The sequence below is a fragment of the Abramis brama genome, assembly GCF_963993115.1.
Source record: "Abramis brama genome assembly, chromosome: 1".
NCBI lineage: Eukaryota > Metazoa > Chordata > Actinopteri > Cypriniformes > Leuciscidae > Abramis > Abramis brama.
Genome location: NC_139963.1, coordinates 67,225,288 through 67,252,922, shown reverse-complemented (window position 1 = coordinate 67,252,922; position 27,635 = coordinate 67,225,288). Strand labels below are relative to the sequence as shown.

General features: G+C 37.7%; 3 protein-coding genes across 7 annotated transcripts in view; 2 read left to right on the top strand and 1 right to left on the bottom strand.

Annotated features, from left to right (window-relative positions):
* LOC311078841 (GTPase IMAP family member 8-like) overlaps window positions 1–23,296 on the top strand; it is a 36,329-nt gene extending 13,033 nt beyond the window's left edge. For all 3 annotated transcript variants that reach the window (XM_084107855.1, XM_084107857.1, XM_084107856.1), the window contains 4 exons: window positions 13,902–13,946; window positions 14,125–14,826; window positions 15,310–15,978; window positions 18,144–23,296. In XM_084107855.1, coding sequence (XP_083963981.1) covers window position 13,946; window positions 14,125–14,826; window positions 15,310–15,978; window positions 18,144–20,065 — 3,294 coding nt within the window. In that variant the 5' untranslated portion in view covers window positions 13,902–13,945 and the 3' untranslated portion in view covers window positions 20,066–23,296. The remainder of the gene's footprint in view (window positions 1–13,901; window positions 13,947–14,124; window positions 14,827–15,309; window positions 15,979–18,143) is intronic.
* The window catches only part of LOC311078910 (uncharacterized protein), a 427,873-nt gene that overhangs the window by 46,339 nt on the left and 353,899 nt on the right, over window positions 1–27,635 (top strand). The gene's annotated exons all lie outside the window — the stretch shown is intronic.
* LOC311078846 (uncharacterized protein) lies at window positions 1,765–13,954 on the bottom strand. The gene is made up of 2 exons (XM_084107889.1): window positions 13,784–13,954; window positions 1,765–6,558 (listed from the first exon to the last, which is right to left on the bottom strand). Exon 2 carries the CDS (start codon window positions 4,851–4,853, stop codon window positions 1,842–1,844), a length of 3,012 nt encoding a protein of 1,003 aa, XP_083964015.1. The 5' UTR covers window positions 4,854–6,558; window positions 13,784–13,954; the 3' UTR covers window positions 1,765–1,841.

Below are 27,635 nucleotides of genomic sequence, written 5' to 3'. Positions count from 1 at the left end.
TTAGTATCCCATCTTGAAGCACAGGATCAAGCTTGTACAGCTGACTTTTCCTCTTAACAGGAATATTTTTTCTCAAGGCCTCAATTTCATTCTGAAATTGTTGTTTTTGACTGTATTGAATGAGCTGAATTTCAGCTTGATTCAAGTCCTTCAGTCTCAGTGACTTTTTCTCCATTGTTGATCTGTATTGTTGCATCTGCTCCTGTAAAAGGGATGATTGTTTTTCTGGATCTTTCTCTGATTGTGCAATGGATTCTTGAAACTGTCTTCTTGCTTTACATAATTGTGACAGTGTTTCCTTGAGTCTTAACATCCATGCCACTGCCTTTTTCAGACTAAACCAGCTTGAGTAGTAATGAGTTAACTTACTCAGAATATCATTGTTTTCTCTAATGTTGAGAACGTTGACCTTAAATTCACCTTTGATTTCAGGGTCTTGTTGTGCACCTTGACTCATTTGATCCGGTCTTTGTGGCCATTCTTCTTCTGGTTTCAACAAAAAGTTGGGCCCTTTAACCCACGTTTCCTCTTGTATAAAGTCCTTCGCTTTAAGACCTCTGGTAGCTTGATCTGCAGGGTTTTGTGTTGTTCTGACATACCTCCACTGTAACGGAGTAGTAGCATCTCTTATCAGTGAGATCCTGTTTGCTACGAACGTTTTGAAGCGTGCACTCTCATTGTCAATGTAGCTAAGCACTGTAGTGCTGTCTGTCCAGAAAACAGATTGCTGTAATGGGATTTGAAGCTCTTGTCTTAGTATTTTGTCTACCTTGACGGCTATGGTTGCTGCTGTCAATTCAAGTCTAGGGATTGTGATTTGCTTGAGTGGGCTAACTCTTGACTTACCCATCAACAACGAACAATGTTTTTGATTTTGTTCATTGGTAAGTACCAGATAAGTTGCTGTGCCGTAAGCATTCTCGCTGGCATCAGAGAAATGATGCAGCTGCGCTTCTGATGTATTACCAAACTTCTCTGGTTTTACACACCTTTTGATCTGGAAGTCTGAGAGGTAATTTAGATCTTCCAACCATCTGACCCACTTATCAGCACGCTTGCCCTCAATTTGTTCATCCCATCCATATCCTTGTTTGCACATATCCCTTAGAAGGAGCTTGACTGGTAGGATGAGTGGCACCAGAAAACCAAGAGGATCATAGATTGAATTAACAACCGAGAGGATACCTCTTCTACTCAACGGCTTCTCCTGTACCTTGATGTCGTATGTGAAGGTGTCTTTTTCTGTACACCACTGCATGCCAAGTGCTCTCTCGATGGGCAGAGAATCCTGATCCAAGTCCAGGTCCTTTATTCCACTGGCCCTTTGTTCTTCTGGGATGGACAATAATACTTTCCTACTATTGCTTACCCACTTTGTTAAGCAGAAACCTCCTTCAGCACACAAATTTCTAACATCCTTTGCTAAGTCAATTGCTTCTTGTTCTGTAGATACAGATTTCAAGCAGTCGTCCACATAGAAATTGTGCAAAACTGTTTCAACAGCCTTTGGAGATGCTACATCCTTTCTGTCCTCTGCTGTCCTTTTCAATGCATAAGAGGCACAGCTAGGTGACGAAGTGGCTCCGAATAAATGCACCATCATCCTAAATTCTTCTATAGGTGCGTCTAGATTGCCCTCTGGCCACCAAAGAAAGCGAAGCAGATCTGCGTCCTCCTCAGGAACCCTCACCTGATAGAACATCGATTCCACATCTGCCATCATGGCTATTGGTTCTTCTCTAAATCTGGACACCAATAAGCATGTTTGTGAGGTTTGGACCTTGAAGCAATTGACCGTTCAGAGACATGCCTTGAAATGAAGTAGTACAATCAAAAACCACTCAAATTTTGTTTTTCTTTGGGTGGTATACCCCGTGGTGTGGTATATACCACATTCTGCAGTCACTGCGACCAAGCTGTTCTGTGGGAACTTTAACTGCGTATCCTTTCTCTATTATGCTCCTCATAAAGCTACTGTAGTCTTCAAGCAAACTTGAGTTCCTTTGAAGCTTTCTCTTCAAGTTAGCTGCACGCAGTTCAGCCACACTTCGATTGTTTGGCATATTGACTGCTTCATTTTTCAATGGTAGTTTCACACAGTAATGTCCATTCTCAAACGTAGTCTTTTCCTGCACCGCTTGCATGAACTGTTTGTCCTCTAAGGACATTTCCTCTTTCTCTTCATAGTGGCGCTCTGGAAAATCAGAATTGTACTGCTGAATCAACAATTGCTCTATTTCCACCACTGAGAGCCGATTAACTGAATGATGAGGCAGTTTGGACTTTTCTGAAGTGTTGCTTTCTTTTTTGATGGGTCCGTTCACTACCCATCCCAGTGCAGTTTTTACAGCATACGGTCCATCTTGTTGACTGTTTATGATGTACCACGGTTCCATTGCCTTTGAATTGTTGGCTCCAATTAGAAGATCTACATTTGCATCGATATTAGGTATGCTTACTTTGCTTAAGTATGGCCATTTTCTGATGTCTTCTTGTTTAGGAATGTTCTCATTTTGAACAGGGATACTGCTGTGTGTGAAGACTTTAGGTAACTCAAAGTACTTTGTGTCTTCCAATGCACACACTTCCAAGTCTGTAAGGATGAAACTGTTTACCAATTTCTGCTCTCCTGGCTTATCTTGACACATAGTGCTCAGTAGAATCTGCGTTGGCTTCCCTTTCAGGTTCAGTTTCCTTTGCAATTCCTCAGTACAAAATGTAGCTGTACTTCCTGCATCCAAGAAAGCATAAGTTTCTACATATCTGTCACTCCTGTTTGACTTAACCTTTACTGGCACAATTGACAGCACACAGTTATCTCCTCCAGATTCTGTGTAATCACCTGATTGGTGGTTAAGCGAGACTTGGGCACATGAGATCTTCCTGTCTGGTATTTCAACATCTTTTGTTCCTTTTTGGTTCTCCTTAATGTGTAGAATGTCTGGATGTTTTTGGGAACATTCTTTACATTCCATTCTCTTTTTGCAAGTTTTACTAATATGGCCTTGGGTTAAGCATCCAAAGCATAAGCCTTTAGACTTCAGAAATTCCACACGCACCATATGTGGCTGCTCCTTTATTTCACTACATGACTCAAGAGCATGATCCTTTGTGCAATACATACATGGTTTCTCAAAGGCATTGAGCATTTTGGGTGGGCTGACCTGTTTCCTTGACACATATTGAGGTTTTCTTTCCTCCAAGCAAATGTTGGTAGCAAAGCTACTCCTTGTTATTCCTTTTTTAGTAGGATATTTCTCTTTCTGATTCACTTTAGCTGCCACAACATTGCGATGGTCTATTATGTCACCAAAGAGGGGGTCCATGGCCACTTTAGCTTGACGATCTATGTAGTCAACCAAATGAGTAAATCTTGCTCTTACTCCTTGTCGCTCTTTGATGTCGTAAGCCTCTGATCGCCACCTTTCTTTCATCTTGTATGGTAGCTTTGAAAGTATAACTCTCATATTAGTAGGATTGTCCATTTCCTCCCTGAACTCTCCATCTTCCATTGTATTCCGACAACCAATCAGGAACAGAGCATATGCACTCAAGGCCTTTCCATCATCAGGCTTAATCTGAGGCCACTTTAAAGCTTTATCAATATAAGCACTTGCTATGATTAGCTCGTCTCCATAATGCCTTTGTAGCAATCGTTTTGCTTCTTTAAAACCTTTGCTTGATGACATATATTCACAGCTTCTAACTATCTCTTGTGGCTCTCCAGCGGTGTATTGTTCGAGATAATATAGCTTGTCTTTTTCATTGTCTGTCTTATGTTCTATGGTATGCTCAAAGGACCTGATGAAGGATTTGAACGTCAGTGGATCACCAGTAAACACTTGGATGTCTTTACTTGGAAGCTGAATTTGTGTCTGCTGTTTCACAAGCAATTCTGTTAATTCATTTTGCTTCTGCATAATTTGAATAATGCTGTCATCTGCTTGACGATTACTACTGTAGTCTGTGACTCTTGATGTGTCTAATTGTAGCGGTGCAAGAAACACTGGACTTGGAATGGCCTTCATTTTACTTTTCTTCTCAGATAAATGACCTGGTGAATCATCAGTCTGCTCTGTTTTCAGTTCTTTTGGCTTCTGGTGGACTCCCCTTCTTGACTTAGATTGCATGCTGTGGCTGCCATCTTCTGAGATTTCATGTTCTTTCAGTACCTTTAATTTAGCATTGCTTTCTGCAAGCGCTGTTTCTATTTCAAGTTCCTCCATTTTGGCTATGAGCTGCATCTTTTCGATTTCTAGTTGTTGTTTTTTCTTTAGGGAAGCTGCCCTTGCTAGCAGGGCTGCACGTTTTGATTCTTCACGTGCATATGCAGATGATACGGAGGAGGAAACAGATCGACTTTCTATATCTGAATCACACTGCTTTTTAGATTTACTCTTGTACACAGATACTTGTGAGGCACTGTCATGAGGCGAAACATCATCCTCCATATCAACATTGTCATCTTGGCCTTTTTTATCACCAACAGCAGCAATCCAGTTTTTTGTTTTATTTTCAAAAAGTCTCATGGACCCCATTTTAGGCTGAAACCAATTTTGTTGATCTGCAATCCTTTCATCTTGAGGCAAAATATCTTGAACTTGTACATTTAAATCCTTAAACTCGGTTAGCAATTGTACAAAGTCAAATTGCATCAAATCTTGTACATTCTGCAGATTATCCTCATCAATCATCAACTTTTCAATGGTGTTGATTTTACTGGTAAGAGATGATAATTTCGCTCTTCTCTGTCCAATGCGTCTGTGTAATTGCTCCTCTAATGCTCTTTCAGTTGGTTTAGGCGCCCTCTTGTGTTCAAAAACTGCAACGTTATCCTCTTCTCCTTCAGCCATCTTAATTCCACTAATGCACAAACTGCTTGCACACGATTAAAAGCACGTGTGCATTTCAGCTTCTTCAAACATGCATTTGTAAATTTAATAGCTCAGTTGTTTAAAGTCCGTTACCTCAAATAATGGAACTTCGCTGAGTGACAACGCTTTTCTCTGTGACGCTGTTTAAATCCACCGTAGCATTTAAACACCAATGTCCACTATTCATAATCCACGATCATGAAACGTTAAAGTGTTCATTCACAGACGAGCCCTTTTTAACGTCCTTGTCACGGATTCAAATGCGCGCCGTCCGCGCACCTTCAGTTTCACTTTCCATATCCACCGAGCGAGTTTTTTTACTTTAAATGTGATAGCAATCCGTCTAAATTTCCATCTTTGTTGCTTCTCCGTCTTTGGGTGAGCGTGATTTGAACTCGAATAACATACCGTAGTCCAGCAACTTCCTTTCAGCAAAGTTTAATAACAAAATTAACTGGAAAATGTTACACGGTCAAAAAACTGTATCGCTCCAACATTGCATCACAAGAAAAAACTAACCGTCATTGCCGGAAATGACATCATCGTCAATACGAAATATTATATTACACATATAAAATTATTTACTCTTAATTATTTACTGATTGCTTGATACACACAATTATTTATTCCACATCTACATAAAGAAATGTGATTTATGGCTCTTACACAAAACATGGAGAAGCAGCATTCAGTTTTTATGCACCATATATCTGAAACAAATTCACTGAAAACTGAATGTATGCTGCATATTTTAATTCTTTTAAATCAAGTTTAAAGACTTTACTGTTTGCCACTACCTTTTATTAATTGGAAAGGAAAACAATTTTTTTTATAATTTCTTTTCATGTTGCACTATGTTGCTGTTAAGTTTTATGTAAAGTACTTTGAAAATTTGCATTAAATCAAAAACTATTATTTCTTACTCTAATCTAAAAACAAAAATATATTGGTATCTTTAATAATAATAAAAAAAAATAGTAATGATAATATTCATAGTTTCATGCCACCTTGAATTTAGATACATTTTAGATTAAGGGCACACAGTTGCAATAACACGTGTGCAGGTAACGTTAAGTTGTTGGAGAAAAATAGTACTCTGCAATGGTAATGTTAAAATGTCACGGTTTCTACACATTATAACAACTAACTAATTTAAACAATGATCATAACAAAAAATAGCACGCATACTTACAAGATCGAAGTAGAAATTTGAAGTGTTGAAGTTTCTGAAAGTTGAAGTTTCAGAGTGTCGCTCGCCCGTTGCTCTCTGACAGCAGCCTCGTGTAAAATAAAATTGAAAATGGAGGAAATGTGTATCGCGAGATCTGGCTAAAGTGATCTAGTCGCGCAATGCCAGTCTGCCAGTAGTCATGTCTCAGTAGTGTTTCGATTGTGCCATCTAGCGGTTGAGAAATGCCATTGCATTTGATTTAATTTGAAATGATAGACAGTCATATCGTAGATTGTGTATAGGCTATGTATGTTATGTGTGACAGCAAACATTAAGCTGTGTGAGCGAAAACATTTTTAAGACTAATATTCTTATACTATATCGCTGGTCTGAATCAGGGTTATAGCCAAGCCGTCCGTAGACCAGATTGCTTTGATTTCGAGCAGACCGCATATAGCCCGTCCAATTCGGAGCTAAATACCCAGCAAACACATTTGCGTTGTGGCAACGTTTCTGGCACGTTGCATTTCTGCTATGGCAACGTCGCTGTCTACGTGCTCGCAACATTGTAACAACGTAGAATTGTATTACGGTCTGTTTCCCAAAAAGCATCGTATTAAGTAGCACTTAAAAATCATCGTAGATCTACGAGTGCTCTGGAGTAGTCGTAAATCCCTAAGTGCATCGTAAGAAGTAAAGTCGCTCGCAGAAAATCCTTGTAAGTGCTAAGATCCATCGTTATCTGGAAACGCAGCTGTGTTTCCAGATAGCGATGGATCTTAGCACTTACGGGAATTTTCTACGAGCGACTTTACGAACATTTGTGTTCATTTCACGTGTTTCACAAAAAGGGACTTAGCACGATCGCACGCAGCTGTGCTTTAAGTGCTACTTAAGAGTCTCTGTCCGTTTGTCAAGTGCTGAAATGTCACCTTGTAGAATGGCTCGTAATTGTATCACACGCTTGTATTTTGAAATAAAAAGCACAAACCTTCGACTGGAGACACCAGCAAAATGGCTGAACCAAAAAAACAAAGAAAATACATTTTTTTCTAAAAGAGGAGATTAATGTCATTTTAGATGAGGTGGAGCTATACAAACATATTATTTTCAGCAGGTTTAAGGGCAGTCATACAAATAAACAAAAACAAAAAATCTAGGAGGATATTGCTAGAAAACTGACTGCAACTAGGTGCATTAAAATATCAGGGAAGGAGGTCAGGAAGAAGTGGCAAGCCTTGCTAAAAGGAAAAGGGCACTGCAGAGGACAACATTTAATAAATGCCATTTTTAAAATGCCTTTTTCCCCACAGGTTATACCTTTACTACGCATACGCGCAAGGGTTCACGTTCACGACACCAAACTTCATTTACGTCTCTATCCAGAATGCCGGTGTTGTGCCTAGCACAAAGTCGGCATGAAACGGAAGTTGAGATTGTCATTTTTTCCTTGTTGTGACGTATATCCGAGTGAAACGGCTTCAGAAATTAGAAAAAAATGTAGGGCGGGGCTTGATTTCATCCTTCGGGAATTGATTGGATCGTTGGAGGTTGGGCGTTGCAAACAAAATAGAGGCAGATTTGAATGCCAGTTAGTTTACATTCAGTTGTGGAGGATTTCTCCCCACCGGACTCCCCACCGTTACCCTCCCATGAAGGATTTTTTATTGAGGAGCCCGGCGATGAGAACGAGGACGAGCAGCTAAATTTACAGGCAGGAATCAGCCCATATTTATATGAGCCTCTCGCAAACCAAGATAATTCAAGTCAAGTTCACCCTCGAGAGCATCTCAACATGTCCGAATGGTAGGCTGCTATCTATCTTAAACACTGATAGCCGCACCCTCATCGGCTCTGGCCGCACCCTTTCGCCATGGCACGTGACCAAAAGAGAAGAGAGGTCATTCCGAGGGGGGAGGGAAGGGTAATGTATTTGATTAAAGATTATAAGGGTACATGAATTTTAAAAAAAATAATGAAGTGCACAGATAAATCATTTATAATAGACACTACAATATTACATATTAAAAGAAGATTTGTCAAATTTGATTTCATGCCGACTTTAAACAATTATATGTATTTAAATGTCTGAAACCTAAAATAAACATTATGTGGTTAAAAACACTGAACAGTTGTGATATAGCCTATGACAAGCGCTGAGCGTGTCCGTCTTTGGCTCAGCGCCAGCCATAGACAGTATATAAACTGGACACAGCGACCCCATTGGATTCAATGGAGACAAGTGAAGTCAACTAGAAGCTCTTCTTCCTGATGGTCGAGTGTACAGCACAGACTCAAACTGAGCTTGACGACGTAGATGTGACGTGAGCAACCCGTCTGTCTTCTAGTGGCTGTGGCAAGAGAAATCTGAATCATTCCCTTCCGAATCTTGCAGAGACGGAGAGTGTGAGTAGGAGCTGTCCATGAGCTAGGAGCAGGAAAAACTTTTGCTAGGTATTCTGATTTATTATTTTGTCATTTTGCCTCCACGTCCCCTCGATTGCCCGCGAGCTTCTCCTCCCGTCCATACAGTAATCTTTCTACTGTGCGACAGAGATTTGAGTGGTTATGACGCAATCGTTAGCCTATTTTTACAAAAATTGCTTCTACGGGGCCATAATGTAAGCTACAAGGTAATGGAGCATTTTATACATTTTCATGTTTCTTTAGAAATAAATAATGGACAAATGGAGTCTTTAAACGCCTCAGATGTAAAGTTATTCGCTGTCAAAGTGACGCCAAAATGAATGGGTGTCAATGGGATGCTAACTGCAGGTGATGGTCCGCTAGCCAATGGCGGTGCCCGGGGAAACTTCAAAATAATATGAAACGCTGGCAGACACAGCGCGAAAGCACAGGTTGAATATGGCAATTATGTCACGTCACTGTACATTCGCTCCTTAGTGGTCAGCTGCTGACTGTTAAAAGCAGATGATTGGCTTTCCAGCGGGAGGGGCGGGACATGTGCATACAACCGCCATCTTTGCCGTTACGGGTTTTCCTTATATCCACAACTTTCCCGAACTCTGACCTTTCCCGTGATCGCTATGGCAACGTAGAACAAGCCGGTAACTAACTTCCGGTTTACGTTAGCCTGAAGATACTGCTTTCAGAGAGCCCTTTTCTTTTACTGTCTATGAGAGAGCCTCAACAAGCCCAAACAATTTGCTTGGGTAATGAAGGGTAGAGCTTAGATCAGGCCCAAAAAATCAAGCCCGACCCTACCTGAGCCCGTTGTGTCCGAGCCCGGCCCGGCGTTATAAATTACCTAGGGGCGGCGCCAGATAATTTTTTAACATGTACTGAGAGGGTAGTGTAGGCCTACTAGATTTATTATATATAAATACTTTTAATAAATGAGCAAAATTTGGCCACTTAATATTTAATATTCATTTATTTTAATGATCACAATTAAAGTATTAATTTTATTAAATTGAACAAGCATGCATTCAATCAAATATTATTAAAGATTTATTGTTATGTTATTTCAACACAATATCTCATTATTTCAACATAATATGCGGGCCGAGTGTGCGTGCAACAAGCAAGATGCGCATTTGTAAATCCGGTGACACGCGTGCATTGATTTTTATTAATAAACTAATCTTTTCTGTCATTCTGCTGCAAAGATAAAGTTGACAATCGCCATCTCCGTAGTGAACGCGCCTATATAGAGAAATGCACATCTTGGATTACTCAGAGAGTAGCCTATTTCTTTTCATTTTGAATTGTTTCGTTTAAAGGCATTTAAAGCTTTCTTTAGATAGGCTATATTTCTCATGTCTGAGTTTCGGTTAATTTATGATGAGATGCGCTCCTGTTCGCGTGCAATGCAAGTGACCGCGCGGGCTCTTACATGTCATGATTTATATTGTCTGCTATATATGCTGCTTATTTATTAAATCCATACAATTGGTTGATGAAAAATGTATTTAAATTACAATTAAGATACAATTTATACAAAACAAAATTCACTTTAAAGAAAGGCTTTCTACAAAAACTTAAAGATGAAAATTAAGTTTAATCATGTCGGACCCATTAACAAAATCATGTCTGTCCCACATGTCTCCAGATGCATCCTATCATGGTGTTCACTTTTCATAATCAACATTAGATGGAAAAATAACATTATAATATTTGAACAAATATGAAACTAAAATGTTCTTATTTAATGGCTACAACAAATATAGTAGGCCTACATACTCTCTATTTGCACAAATTGTTGCACATTCAAGTTAATTCTCGAATTCATTTTAAATGATTGAAAACAATAAATATAGGCTACCACTTAAAAAAAGATATACAGTTGTACTGCAGTTTTTTTTACGTAACGTTACAAGAAACACTCTTTCTGCGTAGAGAGTCCGTTTATGTTGGAAAGTTAAACAGCTCCCATTCATAAAATCCTTCAGTTTTTGCGTGTTTGTGCACCCCACAACGGTACACATTGAGACACAAGAAGCCATTGCTTAATCTGTCAGCATTACTAATTGTCAGTAATCAGTTTCACCCGTTTGTACCACGACGCGAGTGTCCCTTGTGTGCTAGCTTAGGCTAAACCGGAACTGAGATAGGGGCAACAGGAAGTATCGAGTGTCATGGCGACGCCCAATAAGACTCGCAGGAAAGTTGTGCATAGTTGTATTGAGGATTGAGGAAGTGGCATGTCTCATATAAATTGTCTCTGCCACCGCACAGGAGTTTTTTCTGAATGAGAGCGGCTGACGCTCATAATTCATATTAAAGATATCGACTAATTTTTTCATTTCATAACTCCTGACACAAATTAAGACATAACTGTCACTAGGCCTATAAGTTTCTCAGAATAAAATAGTCAAATACTGAAACTTGAGTCTTATATCTTTATAATGATGTATAGTTTGTCAAGGTAATAACATTAAATCTATCTGGTAGTAACTTTGAACTATTTAAACAAAGACAGATTCAGTGAGTCGGCGTCCTCGTGAAGGATAACAGTAATATTAACCATTTTTGTTCTGTCGCCCAATAAACAATAGGCGATAAGCCTATGCGCATTTTGCGTAATCTTTCTAACAGGCTCGACGAAGACAGACAAATCCGTTTACAATTAATTTTCTTACATTTCTTCCTTGAGTCATATTGAGTGTTTGCTAGTTGAATAGCCTGTTATTATGAAGAAAATGAGGTCAACCAGAAAAAATTACATTTATTTAAGATTGAAGATTGGACAATTGATGATTATTAAAGAGATAACATGTGTTGTGTAATTGAAAATTAATTTGCATTAAAAGAAACAAGTCTAGGAACAGTTTATGAATCTATGAACAGTATAGGCTAAATAACTATCTATGTAGTTTTTTTCTTTTTCTTATGCTTATTCTAGGTATTTTCTGTAGGTTCATATGGTTAAATAACTATTAAACATCGAAAACACATCTTATGCATTACAAATGTTTTCATTATTTATTGCAAAACACTTTTTTATTCAATGTTTAAACACATAAGTGTGACCACATTAACAGCGGTTTTCCTATGACCAGGTTTAACTGGCAGGTGGCGCTGTTGGGACGGTTGAAATACAACCGTCCCGACAGCCCCTCCTGCCAGTTAAACCTGTTAAACCTTAAAAACTCTGATATTACACACTTAAGGGTGTGTTGTGTTGTAGTACTAATACACCTGCCGTATTATCATTACAATGGCACATAAAAAAATAACTTGTCAGTCAAAAAAAAGTACTGCACGAAATAATTTGTGGTTCATCCATCCCGCGTTTCAATCATCCCGGCTCTCCCCTACTTCAAGTTTCTTTTAACTTACAAGACTTTGTGGTTATTTTAGTCTGTTAAGAAGCCTACCAATATTGAAATAAGGGTTTATTGAAATAAAGTTAATAATATTCAGAGGCTGTTTAGAGAGATCTAACAGTAAACTAACCCACGGCCCCTCCCGCTTAAATCTATGAGAGAGGGCGCTACATAACATATGCATACTAGATCACAATCACTGATTACTGACTCACAGCACCTGCCTCCAATCATCACTTACACCATATCTGCAGTCACCATCCTCAATCCCATCGTCTGGTCTCGTCTGAACTATAGACACTACCCAGCAAACACAGAACATTGGCACAACGTACCCAACCTTCTAACAACGTGGCCAAAAGGTTGCTATAACTAAGTTATGTGGTGAAGGTTGTTACAGCGTTGACACAATGTTGACTTTAAACCACTGTTAATTTTTTCCTTTGATTTGTCTGCTATTTAAGTCTCATTCGTTTCTTTGCTAGATTTTCTCATGTCTGCTCATGCTGGTTAATGTAAGTCACTCCAGGTTTAGTCCTGTCATGTGAAGCTCCGATTTGCTTTGTTCTCTGCCAAGTTTACCTATGCCTGCAGTGCCACCCTCTCTAGTCCCGGGTTGTCCTCCTGATTTTGAACTCATGCCTGCTTACTGGTTTCTGGGCTTGCATCTCTCCTCTGGATTTGTTGGTGTTTCCTGGACTGATTCCGGTTACCGAGTTTTATTGCCCTGCTTTCGACTAGGCTCTCCAGTTATTTGTTTTACTTAAAAGAAATTGATATATTTAGTTCTTTTTTTTCACAAATGTATGACTTTTGGAAGTGTAATTTGATTACCATATGCAGTTTTAATAAAGTTGAATTAGCTGACCTTCTATGTTTTAATAAAGTTGAATTAGCTCTTCAAAGTGCATACTTGCAGGTGTTGATTATAATTAATTTACTGTTAGGCCCATAAATAATAATAGGGATAAAAAATATTTAAAAAGTATAATTACCAAACATCTGACTAATTAAAAATTAACCACAAAAGATAATGGGCCCTATTTTAACGATTTAAGAGCATGGTCTAAAGCGCAGGGCGCAAGTTCACTTAGGTCGGTCCGAATCCACTTTTGCTAGTTTAACGATGGGAAAAATGGTCAGTGTTCCCGGTGCATGGTCTAAAAGGGTTGTCCCTATTCTCTTAATGAGTAATGGGTGTGTTTTGGCATTTACATTAAACCAATCAGAGTCACAGCTCCCATTCCCTTTAAATGGCAGTTGCGCTCGCGCCATGGCGGATTCGCTATTTACATAACGGAATTTGATAGTGGAAAGACCGAACGCGTCTCCAGAGCGCAAACGGATCTGGTCGTGCGCGAGGTAAAAGTGCGGATCCACCATATCTTTATGTAGACAATAATAATCTTTTACATTGTAATTCTATTATTTTTAATATTTGGCATGTTTGTGAGCTGCTGTGAGTCCCTGTGTGTTTAATAAGTGTATGCGCGTTGTGGACCCGCCTATAGGCGCACATTACTAACGCGCTCTTTCGATAACAAAAAATAATAATATTGCGCCATTGACTTTAGACCAGGTTTCAGTTAGTTGATGGCTCAGTCTATTTCTGTTGCCTCAAAATAGCAACGCGCCAACAATTCGCCAGAACACACCTCGTTCTCAGACCAGCAGCCCATGGGCGCAAATGCATTTGCTATTTAAACAACGTGGCGCAGGACGTGAAAATGAAAACTGCATTGGACTGAAACAAGCAAAAAACACTTGCGTCGCGCTGCATTGCACCGGGTGTTAGATAGGGCCCAATATGCTAAATGGGGGATATCTATATCTAATAAAAAATATATAATTGTCATAACGTCGTCTCTCAGTTGCTGAATTTCACGCAGCAACGTTGCTACAGCCCTGTCGCGTCTTACAATTCTACGTTGTAACAATGTTGCGAGCACGTAGACAGCGACGTTGCCATAGTAGAAATACAACGTGGCACAGATGTTGCCACTTTTCACATTGTTACTTTTGTAGTTTATGAATTGACCTTTGGCTTTTTTTGTTTGTTTTTTATAGAAATCAAGAGAAGCTAAAGTCCAAGGTGTGATCGTCCAGTAAACAGTAAGTCCAAAAAAAAAAAGACATAGTATTTATATTATTGTACAACTTGAGACATATAAATGGAATATAAATGAAGCACTCAAAAAACTGTTTTTTTTTTTTAATTCACTATTATACAAAGAGGATTTTACAACTGCCATTTGACAACATTGTGTGTGTATGTGTGTGTGTGTTTCAGTGTATGATCTCAGGATTGTCCTTCTGGGGAAGAGTGTGTCAGAAAACAACAGAGTGGAAAACTTAATCTTAGGGACAGATGTGTTTGACATTGAAGCTCCTCCAGTTAAAAGGAAGCTCCAGCAGTGCAGTCAGAGAGTCGGAAGAACATTGACGGACAGACGTGTGGCCATCATCCACAGTCCTCAGCTGCTCCAGCCACATCTGTCTCTCCGTCACATCACACAGACAGTGAGAGAGTGTGTGAATCTGTCTGATCCAGGACCTCATGTCTTCATACTCGTTCTGCAGCACAATGACTTCACTGAAGAGGACAGATACAGAGTGAAAACTGTCCTGAAAGAATTCAGCGAAGAAGCGGTTAAACGCACTATAGTGCTCACAACTGACAAAGAGACAATTGGATCAAAGTTAAGTTCTGTGGTCATGAATAATGTGATCCATCAGTTAATAAAGGAGTGTAGACAAGGGCATCTGCAGGTTGATGAAAGTAAACCAGAATGTTGTTCGGTGATATTCAACATGATAGATAAGAAACTCAAGGAAAACCTGGAAGAATATCTCACATGTGAGATATATGAAGATGTTAAAGGAACATCAGTGGATGAAGAGCAGAGCAGCTCAGAGGAAGAACATCAGGAGAGTTGTTTCTACAGAGATGACGGAAAACCCGAAGAGAGACAGAAAGAGAAAAGTGATGAAGGTAGTTCAAAGATTTGGTTTGTTTTTGTTTTCAAAATTGTGCTTCTGAGATTATGATCATGAACTACAATTGCAGCTATATAAAAATACTGCCAGTATTTACTAAGCTTCCAAAAATATTTTAACACACAAACTTGTCTGGGAGGACTTTCAACTTATTGATTGTATCTAGGAAAGTTACTAGCACTGTTTTACAAAAGGTAAATATGAGTGTAGGCTTATATTTATTAAACTTATAACTTAAAAGAACCTGACAAGGAACTAGAATACAAGAATTAATTGAGAAACAGTTAACACTTTGGACCAAACATGGACCGAAAAAAAAAATAAAGCAAAAATGTATTAAAAAAACAGGTCAATGAGAAAGACCCTAAACATTACACTTGTATTGTATTAAAGACGCAGGCAGATATAAAATTAAAAATGCAATGATATGGAATGAGTATAAACATTGTTTTCTAATGTCTCTTCATTTGTATTTCAGCAAATGTCTCTGGAAAACAGAAGCTGAACCTGGTGCTGTGTGGAAGTGATGGATCACCTATAGTCTCTGTGTCCAAAATGTTACGAGGGAAAAAAATAAATCCTTCACGTGAGAGAGCAATCACTGAAGAGTGTGTGAAGAGAGAGGAGAGGATTCATGGGCGTCTGATTCGTCTGGTGGAGCTTCCAGCTCTCGTTCAGCTCTCAGAGGAGGAAGTGATGCGTCAGTCTCTCCGCTGTGTGTCTCTCTGTGATCCTGGAGTTCATGTTTTCCTCCTCATTGTTCCTGTTGGTCCACTGACTGATGAAGACAAAGCAGAAATAGAGAAGATCCAGAAAATATTTGACTCCAGAGAGCACTTCATGGTGCTTTTCATAACAGATCTCAGTGTTGAAGGAACGGTGACAGAGTTTGTCAAATCCAGCACAGACTCTCAGAGGTTAATCAGTCTCTGTGGAGGTCAGTACAGATTGATGGGGTTAAAGGAGCATGGAAACTCAAGACAGATCCCAGAGCTACTGGATTATATTGAGAACATGAAGACTAAACCCTATTCACTTCAGATGTATGTGAAAGCCCAAGAGAAAAGAGCCAGACATGAACTGGAGGAGAAACTGAGTGAGATGGGGGAAAAAATAAAAGAGTTAGAAGAGAAGATTCAGTCAGAGGGTGAGTGGATGTTTTTGTAAAAAATTCTGAACACAAAAAAACTTAACTTGTATACTACATCTATACTGTAGGCAACAATCCACCATGATGACAGACGAGATTAAACAGAAAATGTATATACTGCTTAAAAGTTTGCACATTTTCAAGCATTTATTATTTAACCATATTAAAACTGTTACATAAACATGTATATTATATGTTATATAAACACATACAGTATACAGTATATAATAAAAATACACATACACACATATACAGTAATATATATATATATATATATATATATATATATATATATATATATATATATATATATATATATATATAATTACTAAAAATGATTTATTCATCGACCCGGAACCAAGTAAATTTGATAATTTGATTATAATAGTGTAACCCTCTTTCTCTCTCTCCGTGCGCTCACTGGTCTCTAGCACCGGCGCTGCTGCTCTGCGTTGTGTTATGTATGTTCGTGGGTAGAAAGCGGGGACTCAGAGGAGTTCGGGATCGTGGCTTGACCGTTTATTCCTCAGCACGGCATCTATAGCGTTGATAGCATTAACTCATGTTTTAAACTAGCAAAGTACATTTCAATGCACATGCAATTCAACAGCAAGCTTGCGCTTCTGATATTATCATACATAGCTTTGCATTAGCCACCATGCATTAATCACATTTATAAGGAAAAACAAAACATTTTAACTCTCTACATTACTCTGCATTTAGGTCTTTAGCAAAATATCCCAATAAACTGAACTTTAATGTGATAACAGCAAATATATTTTACATTGCTTTTTTCCACTACCATTAACATGGGCCAGGGGCGTTTCTCGGTTTTAAAAACATCAGGGGCTGAGCCGGAAAAATCAGGGGCTGGGGTGGGTAACAAGATAACATGATTCGATACAGAGAATAATGTATATTTTAGGCCTATATGCAGGGGGCAGACTGGTTCATAAATTCAGCCCTGGCAATGTAGCCACACCAGCCCATTTAGCACACAGACATGCACATTCAAATGTGAGGTAGTTAGGGGGGTTCAGGGGCATGCTCCCCCGAAAAAATTTGGATTTCTCAGACCTCCATATGTGCATTTTAAGGTGTTTGAAGGCAAACATTTTTTTTTTAACAATAGCTTTAAAAGCATGTCAGTGGGCAGTAGCAGAAATTATTAGTCAAGCAGATAACATGAGAATGAGGAGAAATATTGCAATGAATGATCCACACTACAAAATGGAAATGCAGAATGTTTCTGCTTATTGTTGACAATACACAATCACATATTCCAAACAGGAGTGGCCTTAAATGGGAAATCTATCAAGGATTATTTTGCATAGATGTTACATTTCAATCAAACAGCAGTGCAATCTTTTTGTGTCCAGAGGCAAATTAGCAATTCATATATTAGCATTAAAGATTGGTTTCAGCAACTTGTTTCTTTCTTGAGTTAATCAATGTTTTTGGACTAATCGGTTTAATTAAATTCAATTGTTCACTCATAAAGACAGTCAATTATCGCCACCTACTGGCTTAAAGGTGCATTATGCAACTTTTAAAGTTAAAAATACCCGTTATTCTAACCCATACATGCTTAAACAATTGCCTGATGGGCTGAATGAGCCCTTCTCTGATCAATGCGATTGCCTCTATAATCCTGTACAGTAAAATAAATAAGAGGGATTCGGGTCGGAATCTGAGACTGGGCGTGACGTCATGCGCGTTCAGTTGCAGTGCTGCAGTTTCATTTGTCGCCAGAGGGGGGCATAGTTCTGCAAAAACTCAGAGACTTGCGTTATGCACCTTTAATGATGCAAGTTGCGCAAACACAGACAAGCGGAGTTTCTGTAATTAGCAAAGAACATCTGTGTTAAATAGGAATACATTGTAATAATGTTAATCAAGCTGACTAACACACTCATACAATATAATTTAAAACAAAGACAAGCTCATTATACAAAGGAAATAATATTACAGATCTAGACAAATTGGGTTGCTTATAGTTAAAAGAATGTCATGAACGATCATTTAGGCTAGATGTATTTTTCACATTTTTGGTCACAAAATTGACATTGTTCAGTGTATGAGTTTTAAAACAAATGATATGGATTCAAAAAAAGCTGCAAACCTGCACTATATTAATACATGAATTATTGCATGATTTTAAGGTAAAGCAGGTGAAGCCGGTGATCCGCATTGTTTGAGGATTGTGTTGATCGGAAGGACAGGAAATGGAAAAAGTGCAACAGGAAACACAATTCTGGGAAGAGACGAGTTTGTGAGTGAATTAACACCAGATTCAGTGACGACTGATTGTGAGAAGGGAGTTGGTGAAGTTCAAGGTCGATCAGTAGCTGTTGTTGATACTCCAGGTCTCTTTGACATGACACTGTCAAATGATCAAGTGGCAGAAGAAATAATGAAATGTGTTTCACTGTCTTCACCTGGACCTCATGTGTTCATCGTTGTGTTGAGTTTGGGAAGATTCACCAAGGAAGAAGCAGACACTATAGATCTGATAAAGAAGATCTTTGGTCCAAAAGCTGCTCAGTTCAGCATCGTTCTGTTCACTAGAGGAGACAATCTTCAGGGTGAATCTATAGAGGATTATGTGAGAGAAAGTAAGTCTGCTGATCTCAAGAAACTTATCAAAGATTGTGGAAACAGATTCCTGGCTTTCAACAACAAAGAACAACAAGACAAAACTCAAGTGACCCGACTGTTGAACATGATAGAAGAGCTGAAAAATACCAACGAGGGTCGATACTTCACTAACAGCATGTTTGAGGAGGCAGAGATGTCCATTAAAAAGAGAATGGAGGAAATAATGAAAGAGAGAGAGATAGATATTCAGGCTCAGAGAGAAGAATTACAAGCTAAATATGAGATGGACATGAAAATCATGATGAAGAGACTCGAGGAAGAGAAACAAAGAGCAGATGAGAATAAAATGACAATGGAGAATCAATTCAGAGAAAATGAGGAAAAACTCAGAAAAGAGTTTGAAGAAAAGGAGAAAACAGAACAAAAGAAACGAGAGATTGAAACCCAGAAGCGATCAGAAGAGGAAAAACAGCAAAAAGCTCAATATCATCAAACAATAGAAGACATGAAGAGAGAGATTGAAAATCAAAGATCACAGTATGAAAAACAGCAAAGAGAAAAAGAAGAAGAAGAACGAAAGAAAGAAGAGAAATTCAGACAAGATCAAGAAGAGATGAAAAATGAGAACGAGCGTATTATATCAGAGTTACGAATGAAAGAAGAAGAAGAAACTAAAAAGAGAGATCGGGAGGAGAAAAGGAGGAATGAAGAAGAAGAGGAGGAGAGAAAGAGATGGGAAAGACAATTAAAAGAGGCTGAAAAGGACAGAAAAGAGGAAATTAAACAACAGCAGAGAGATTGGGAGGATGAAATGAAACGACAGTTGACAGAACGAGAGGAAGATGAAAGAAAGAGAAAAGAAAGACACAAGGAACAACTGAGAGTAAAACAAGAAGAACTGGAGAAAATGAGAAAGACATTTGAAAAAGAGAGAGAAGAAGAGAGAGAGAAGATAGAGGAGGAGAGACAGAAACAGAGAAGAGAGAGAGAAGAAAAAGAGAAAGAATATTCAGAGAAGAAACATAATATGGAAATATATTATGAACAGCTGGAGCGAAAGAGAAACGAGGAGTGGGAGAGAAGAAAGCAAGAAGATGAGGAGAATCGAAAAAAAGAGAAAAAGATATGGGAGGAAAAATTTGTTGCTTTTAAACGAAAGCAAGAAGAGGAGAAAAAAGAAAGAGAAGAGAAAAAGCGAGATGAAATGAAAAATGAATATGAAAATAAAATAAAAGTCATGATGAAGAACTATGAAGAAGAATCCAGAAAAAAAGCAGAAGAACTGAATGATTTCAAAGAGAGAAAAGAGGAACTCAAAGGGATGCTGGATGAACGTCAGAAACAATATGAATTACTGGAAAAACTCTATAACCAACTGCAAGAAAAGAGCAACAAGACAAGAAAGAAAAAGAAACAAAAGAGCAACAAGACAAGAAAGAAAAAGAAAGAAAAGGGCCACTCTTTGGAATTAAAGAGCTGCAAATAAAAATATATGTTACTCAATGATTGGTTTCACAGCATAGCAATGATCCATATTCCGAACATAAATGTCTTACTGGAATCTTTAACTACTTTTATTTATGTGTGCTATGATGATATTTGATTTAAAATGTCTTGCCTTTTGGATATAAAGGGGTTATGAATTGAGCAGCCCAAGGAGGAGCTTTCAGATTCTTCTCTGAATCCTGAAATTCTTCTTAGTTTTGCTTTCTATTTTTAGTAAGCATGGGAACAGAAACATTTACTGAACCAATTACTGAAAGAATCCTGTCATATAGACAGATAAGTCCCATCTTTAAAGCGAAAAGGTTCACAAAATTAACAACTTAATGTAGGCCTATATATGTTTGATCTTCTGTCCTCAATCTCACACGCCTCATGTCTGATGCAAGAGCGCATATTGTAGTAGGGAATTATTTGAATTTTGAAAGATATTATGAACATACAAATACACTTCCAGATACATACACACACACACACACACTTGCACAGAGGCCCGGGGAACATTGTCGACACCAGAAGCCTCCTTGACTGAGGCAATAGAAGGCTGATGTCACATGATTTAGTTCCTCTGGAAAAAAACCCAAGAAACTGCATAGGAACAATGTAACCCAGTTCCGTATAAATATGACTGCTTTTTGACTGTTAGTTGTTGCATTTTTTGCATCTCATCTTAACTTGAAAACCTCGGATGAGGACAAGTTATTTTTATATCTATTGCTTGAACTGCTTGCAAGTTAAATAGCCTGTGTAATTCTCCACTTATACAGGACTGCCCTGTTGAGATTGGATAAGCTGAAGTATTATAACCTGTAACCTTTTGATATTTTGCTACAAATATTAATCATTGTGTAACCAGTATTTTTATCTTTTGTTCAAATACATTTTTATTTTATAAAGACAAACACTGTTCAGTTTTACTTCAGCTTACAAAGACAGTTCTATTAGTAATAGACAGAGCATTATATTATATCTTGCAAGACCAAGGACAACGAAGGATCCAGATTCTGCTGGAGGGTAAGCATGAATTTGATCAATAGGCCTAGTTGTCAATGATTGTTATTGTTTGACGAAGGTGTAGGGACACACCTAGATTTACTGGTATAGGCTAAACAAGCTAGTGAGGATTTAATCCTATTCTGACCTGACAGCAAAAGACCACCTACAGTAGCTACTGCGATACTAGGGGTTCTTCAGGAGATGAGATAAATACCAGATCTCACCACAGTTGGGAACATTTGTTTGTACAATGTGGGCAATATTTGTCTTGCACTTTGTGGTGTTGAACTTACACCCGTAGCATTCAATATTTAAAACCTTTAAATCATCCTTTAAAAACTCTTGACAAATCAGGCATATTTATTTTGAATAAATCTCAAATCCAAACAGTAATCGTAAACAAAAAAGATAAATAAGTAAAAGACAGTTCAGAGATCCAATACACACAAATAGTTGAAATGACCTTAAAATGAATAATTGAGAATCTGTTCAAATACACACACGTCCTTCCAGCACAAACAGGCTTTAGTAATAGTAGAGGAGAGCGGGGCACAACATAACGCTTTTGGACTTTCTCAGTTTGTGTAAATCTACTTAGGGTTCAGAGTTCAGATTTATTTTTCCCACATTAATTTCCCACATGTCTACAATGATGTGGTTTTGTTTTATTAATACAGTATATATTTTTTACTTGATTTACTCTGAAAGAATGGAAATGAAATGTGACAACATGCCCCAGGTACATTGTAACATGACCATATGAGATATGACGGATTAAAATGCTATCTGATCTAATCAAAAAATATACAAGACAAACTAAAATATTTTCTTAATAAAATACAATTATTCACTTTTTCATATAAAATAATGGCATTTAAAAAAAATTTAAAATCAAATATGTTTTGAGTTTGACAATGAACACACCGGAAAACACAGCTCAACATAGTTAAAAAACATAATAATAATTAATAATTTCTAATCATTGACTTCACCTTTTTATCATGTTTTCTCAATAGAATTCATAAAAGTATAGAATAGAATATCATAGTTCTAATAGGGGCTCATTGTAACGTAGTGTGACAACATGCCCCGCCTGAGCAAACCTGGCGAGTGTCTTCTAAAGTATTTAAAACAAGTGTGTGACAACTAACCCCGCGTTAGTGTGTGCTCTCCTCTATACTTATATAAAGGAGGAGAGAAACAGAAGATAATGAGAAAAAAGAAAGAGAAGAGAAAAAGCGAGATGAAATGAAAAATGAATATGAAGAGAAAATAAAAGTCATGATGAAGAACTATGAAGATGAAGCCAGAAAAAAAGCAGAGGAACTGAATGATTTCAAAGAGAGAAAAGAGGAACTCAGAGAGATGCTGGATGAACGTCAGGAACAATATGAATTACTGGAACTACTCTATAGACACCTGAAAGAAGAGACAGAAAAAGAAAGAAAAGAGCAACAAGACAAGAAAGAAAAAGAAAGAAATTTGTTATCCATTAGATTTAGAAGGATGGAAGCGCAAATAAACACGTGTTATTCAATGATTGGTTTCACAGCATAGCAATGATCCATATTCTGATAAACATAAATGTCTTACCAGAATCTTTCGCTCATAATATGCTCATAAGTCATTCTGAATAGACACATAACCAACATATATTTAGAAAGCCAACCCTTGAGAGTTTACAGTTCAAGACTCAAAATTAACCAGACTGTTATTAATATTGAGATATATAAGCTCAAACATAAAAACAAAAACAACAAATATTAAGAATATATTTATTAAATGTATAAAAATATTATGTGAATTTAGGATAGCAACGTATAACCACAACTGAAGTGTAGCCACAACTGTGGTCATGCTTCATTTCAAATCTGAGACTGATATCTCTAAAATTATGCATTTTATGAAGCCTATTGTGAGACCATGTCAGGGGAGAATTTGGTAAGTATCAAAGAAGGCAAACAAGATTCTCATCAAATATTTTATTGACCTGTAAACACCCATTTACTGTCTTTGACTAATGTCTGGCGAGGAGAACTGGCCCATTCATGTTCTTTTCATTTAAATCGACCAACCTTTCACACCTCTGCCGGCAAGAGACTTAATCTTCATTATTCTTTTATCCTTATATAGCCTTTCTTCTGGCATAATGCATGGCCATCGACACCTTCTGTCAACCCCACTATACAAGAATAATCCACCCATTAAGTCTTAAGTCTTGTTAGAAAACAAACAACAAAAAACTATTATTAGAACTTTAAATGCAAATTCTTTTAAATATATATATATATATATATATATATATATATATATATATATATATATATATATATATATATTATGGATTAGAAAGCTCCTGCAGCAGGTGCATTAGCACAACAGTTAGCCTCAAGCTACATGACAATTTAATTTATTAATATTACACTTTTATTTAAAGCTCACTTTAAAACACCATCGCGTATTTGTATCATATTCCGGTCGCGGTTTAAAATGCTTTCAAGTCAAAAAAAGATTTTGAAATATGTTATATTTAGCATTTTAGATGAAGCTATGGGCTATCCTTACCTAGCATATGCATTCTGTAAACATTCTTTATTCATATGAAAACCCCAAATCGCATGAAAATCACACACAAAACAGATATACTCCAATCATGCATTTATTAGCTTCTTGTTTCGGTGAAGAAATGTCACTTTCGCTTTGTTATCACGGATGTCCAGAATAAGGACATGTACACATGACGCGTCATGCAGAAGAGGTCACGTTGAACCACGTGAGATGATTGACAGCTGGTACAGCGAATGATAAATGTCTGAGGTCAAATCTGATGCAAATCAGGAAGAAGAGACACACATCTAGCTCCGTTCGCTGTTTGAGCTCTTCAGATCGCATAATTCAGTGGAAAATGAATAGAAATGTTATTCTGTATGACGAAATATTTTACTAGCATGTGATAATTAATCATTATTTCTCCAAATATGCGCAGCATTGGACTAATAACCCTGGCGGATGCTGTATATTGCATGTATTTGAACACAAATAAACCGGAGAAGACGAGAATGAATGTTGTGTGAGTGATGATTTCTATTCAAAATAACGATCATTACAGATTAATTAATTTGCACTCCTGGCATAAATTAAGAAATGAATGTCACTGCAAACCAGTTTAATCATAAACAGTGGTCAAATATCGAAGCTGGAGTCTTAAACCTTTCTTATGATGCTGAGTTTGTCCAGATCAAGTACGAGTGTGATGTTTTAACGAGTAATGAATTTTGAACAACAATAATCCAGGATCACCAGTGATCCCTGACGGGCAAGGGGTTTTAAAGGGGTCATGAATTGAGCAGCCCGAGGAGGAGCTTTCAGATGAGTCTTGATTCTTCTCTGAATCATGAAATTCTTCTTAGTTTTTTTGCTTTCTATTTTTTTTGTCCTGTGTCTGCTGTCTTAAGCATGGAATTCAGAACAGAAACATTTACTGAACCAAATACTGAAAGAATCCAGTCATATAGACAGATAAGTCCCATCTTTAAAGTGAAAAGGTTCACAAAATTTACAACTTAATGTAGGCCTATATATGTTTGATCTTCTGTCCTCAATCTCACACGCCTCATGTCTGATGCAAGAGCGCATATGCAATCTGAGATGCCCTCTAATACATTGGATATTATTGGTCATTATAATCAATGTATCAAATTAATATTTTTACACCCATTAAATGTAAAAAAATAAATAATAATTAATCAATGGCTGTGTAAGCTGATGTTTAAGGTGGAATTTGCAAGCTTGTGGCTTCACCAGAGTTATAGCTACAATTGAGAAAAAAAAAAGTATTTTATATAAAAAATAATATCATAAAGACCCTCCCAACATGTATATCACAGCGGTAGTCTGCTGGAAGCAAAGGCCTAGTCCACACGGACACGGGTATTTTAATAACCAGAGTTTTTCCTTCTGCGTTTTAAAAAAAAATCCCGTCCACAAATGCTCGATTTACGTCTACATGAAAACACAAAAACATGCTATCAAGCGCTGTCAAGAGCATGCCACACCAGCAGGCGGCGATATAACCCTAATCGTAAAGCCACGTTGGCCAATCAGAAGCCGGAGGAAGGAAGGAAAAGAAAATAGATTATTAAAAAAGTTATTAATTTAGTTTATATACACATATACATATATATAAATATATGCCGCTCTGGAGAAAACCGTGATGTCATCGTCCAGCTCAGTTCAGTTCTCATATAATGGTGTCAATGCAGTAAACGGGAAAGTTCACCCAAAAATGTTAAATTTAGTAATTTGTTCACCCTGGAATTGTTCTGATGCTGTTTGCCCCACTTTGTTTTATGACCACAAAAGAAGAATTTAAAAATGTCCTGGTCGTCCATATAATGGCAGTGAATAGCGACCAGCATCAAATTTTTCAAAAAGACCCAAAGTATCACAGAAGGATCCCATGTGACACGTGCCGTATATTCTGTGTTCTTGGGGAAATGCGATATGAAATTTGATGTATTATTTAACGAAAATCTTATCATGATCACATCCGAAAACTGCCATTCGACTGTCATCTGACAGAGTTCTGGTCTGAAGACATTTAACTCTGTGAAGAAAGTTCCTTGACACTTTTTGGGGGGATATCTAGGCGTTGTAATTCATGCTGCGCATTTACTTAACGAATGAATGAAATAATGAATTAGCCTAGATTGCTATGGAGGAAAAGTTACTGAATGACTGCGTGAACTTCATTTGTTGACTCTTTTCTTGTTAGTGTTACGCGGCAAACTGCAGAACCACAGGATTGTTTGACCGCCCACTTCCACCCACTGCAAAGGTAAAACGCGAGATTTTCGTTGGGTCCACAGAACTCCAATCCCAATGCAGCCCTCTAGTTCGTACAGCTTCTAAAAGCTCAGAAAGCGCAATGTATACAATTAATTAATAGCCTGATTTTGTGTTGCATGTGGTGGGCAACCAGTGTACCAGCAACATGTGAGAAGCACTGCACTTCGAGCATACCATATGTGACCCTGGACCAGGGTATTTTTTTTTAAATTGAGTATGGTTGGTTTGTTAGGATAGGACAATATATTTAGAAAATCTGGAATCTGATGGGGCAAAAAAATCTAAATATTGAGAAAATCGCCTTTAAAGTTGTCCAAATTAAGTCCTTAGCTACGCATATTACTAATGAAGGAAAATCAATTAAATTTACACCATTGATTTACCACAACTAAACCTTTTTACACACAAAATTTCATTAAAATATTTCATCAGGAACATATAAAAAAATTTCATATGCTCTCAATCAGGGATGAGGTTACGGTCTATATCTTAAGTCACATCTGACCTTGAACAGTCCACAAAGTGTTCTTTTTTTTTTTTTGGGCCATTGTCCCAGTGGCCTAGTGAGGGCTTCGACTCCTGTATCTCGGTGGCTGACCACACTCACGGCCACGGCCACGGCCACGGCCCCGACCCCGACCCAGACCCTGACCCAGACCCAGTTCAGCATCCTTAGTTTGCTCCAAGACCATGTTCACCACAAGGTCCATTTCTCGAGCACTTTTGTTGTCAGAATCATCAACTGGTAGGACCTTGGACAAACAGTATCCTTGTAGGGATAATCAACGAAAGGGCGGATGTTCTTATACAGGTACTGTTGCCTCTGGAGTGATAATCCAGGAGGAGTCAGGATAACCGGTTCTCCATCTGGGAAATCCATGCCTTGCAGAAGGATCTGGAAAGGTAATTCGTCACTGCCTGCCTCTTTCTTGACAAAAAGCATTTCAGGATGCTCAGCATCAAACCTGAAAAATGAATGAGACAATGAGAATTTTAGTGCTCATAAACATAGCAAGTGAGATGGCTGTTCTGAAGGTGTCTTGACATCAACACAAAAATCTATCCTTTCTGGTCAGATTCATCTTGCTTATTGCTCATGAAAAAGGGTCATTAAAAAGTCAACTAGAGCAAATGTAACGGGTGTATTATTTTGAAAGGAGCTTTTTTTTATATATATATATTGCCGATTAGCAAACACTCTCTGAGCGACATCGTGTCGATGGATCTTCATACATCAGGCCGACATCGGCCAGACGTACGTGTGCTATCTGGGATATTTGTTTGTTATTATTCTATTGTTGCGGGCCAAAAGCTAAATGGAAAGGATGTATTACTTTATGTATTAAAGTTCAATAACATAGTTGAACCCCCCCCCCCCATGCATTGTTGCCAAATTCAGTTCACACATCACTGCAATCCTGATGGAAAAAAATATTTTTGCATAATTTGTATGATTTTTTGTTATGAAAAATATTCAATAACTTCACTGTTACGCAGTGTATTACAGTTAGGTTATATTTTTCATAATAAAAGTCATAATGCATTAATTACTATCTTATGTTAGGAGGATAGTGTAGATTAAATTTGTTTATACTTCACTGTCCTGCTTATGACTGCATGCTGCATGCTTAAAACCAAACTGTGTCGCACTCAACATGTCCTGCTGCTGTACGCGGTTTTTTTTTTTTTTTTTAGAAAAATCTATTCGT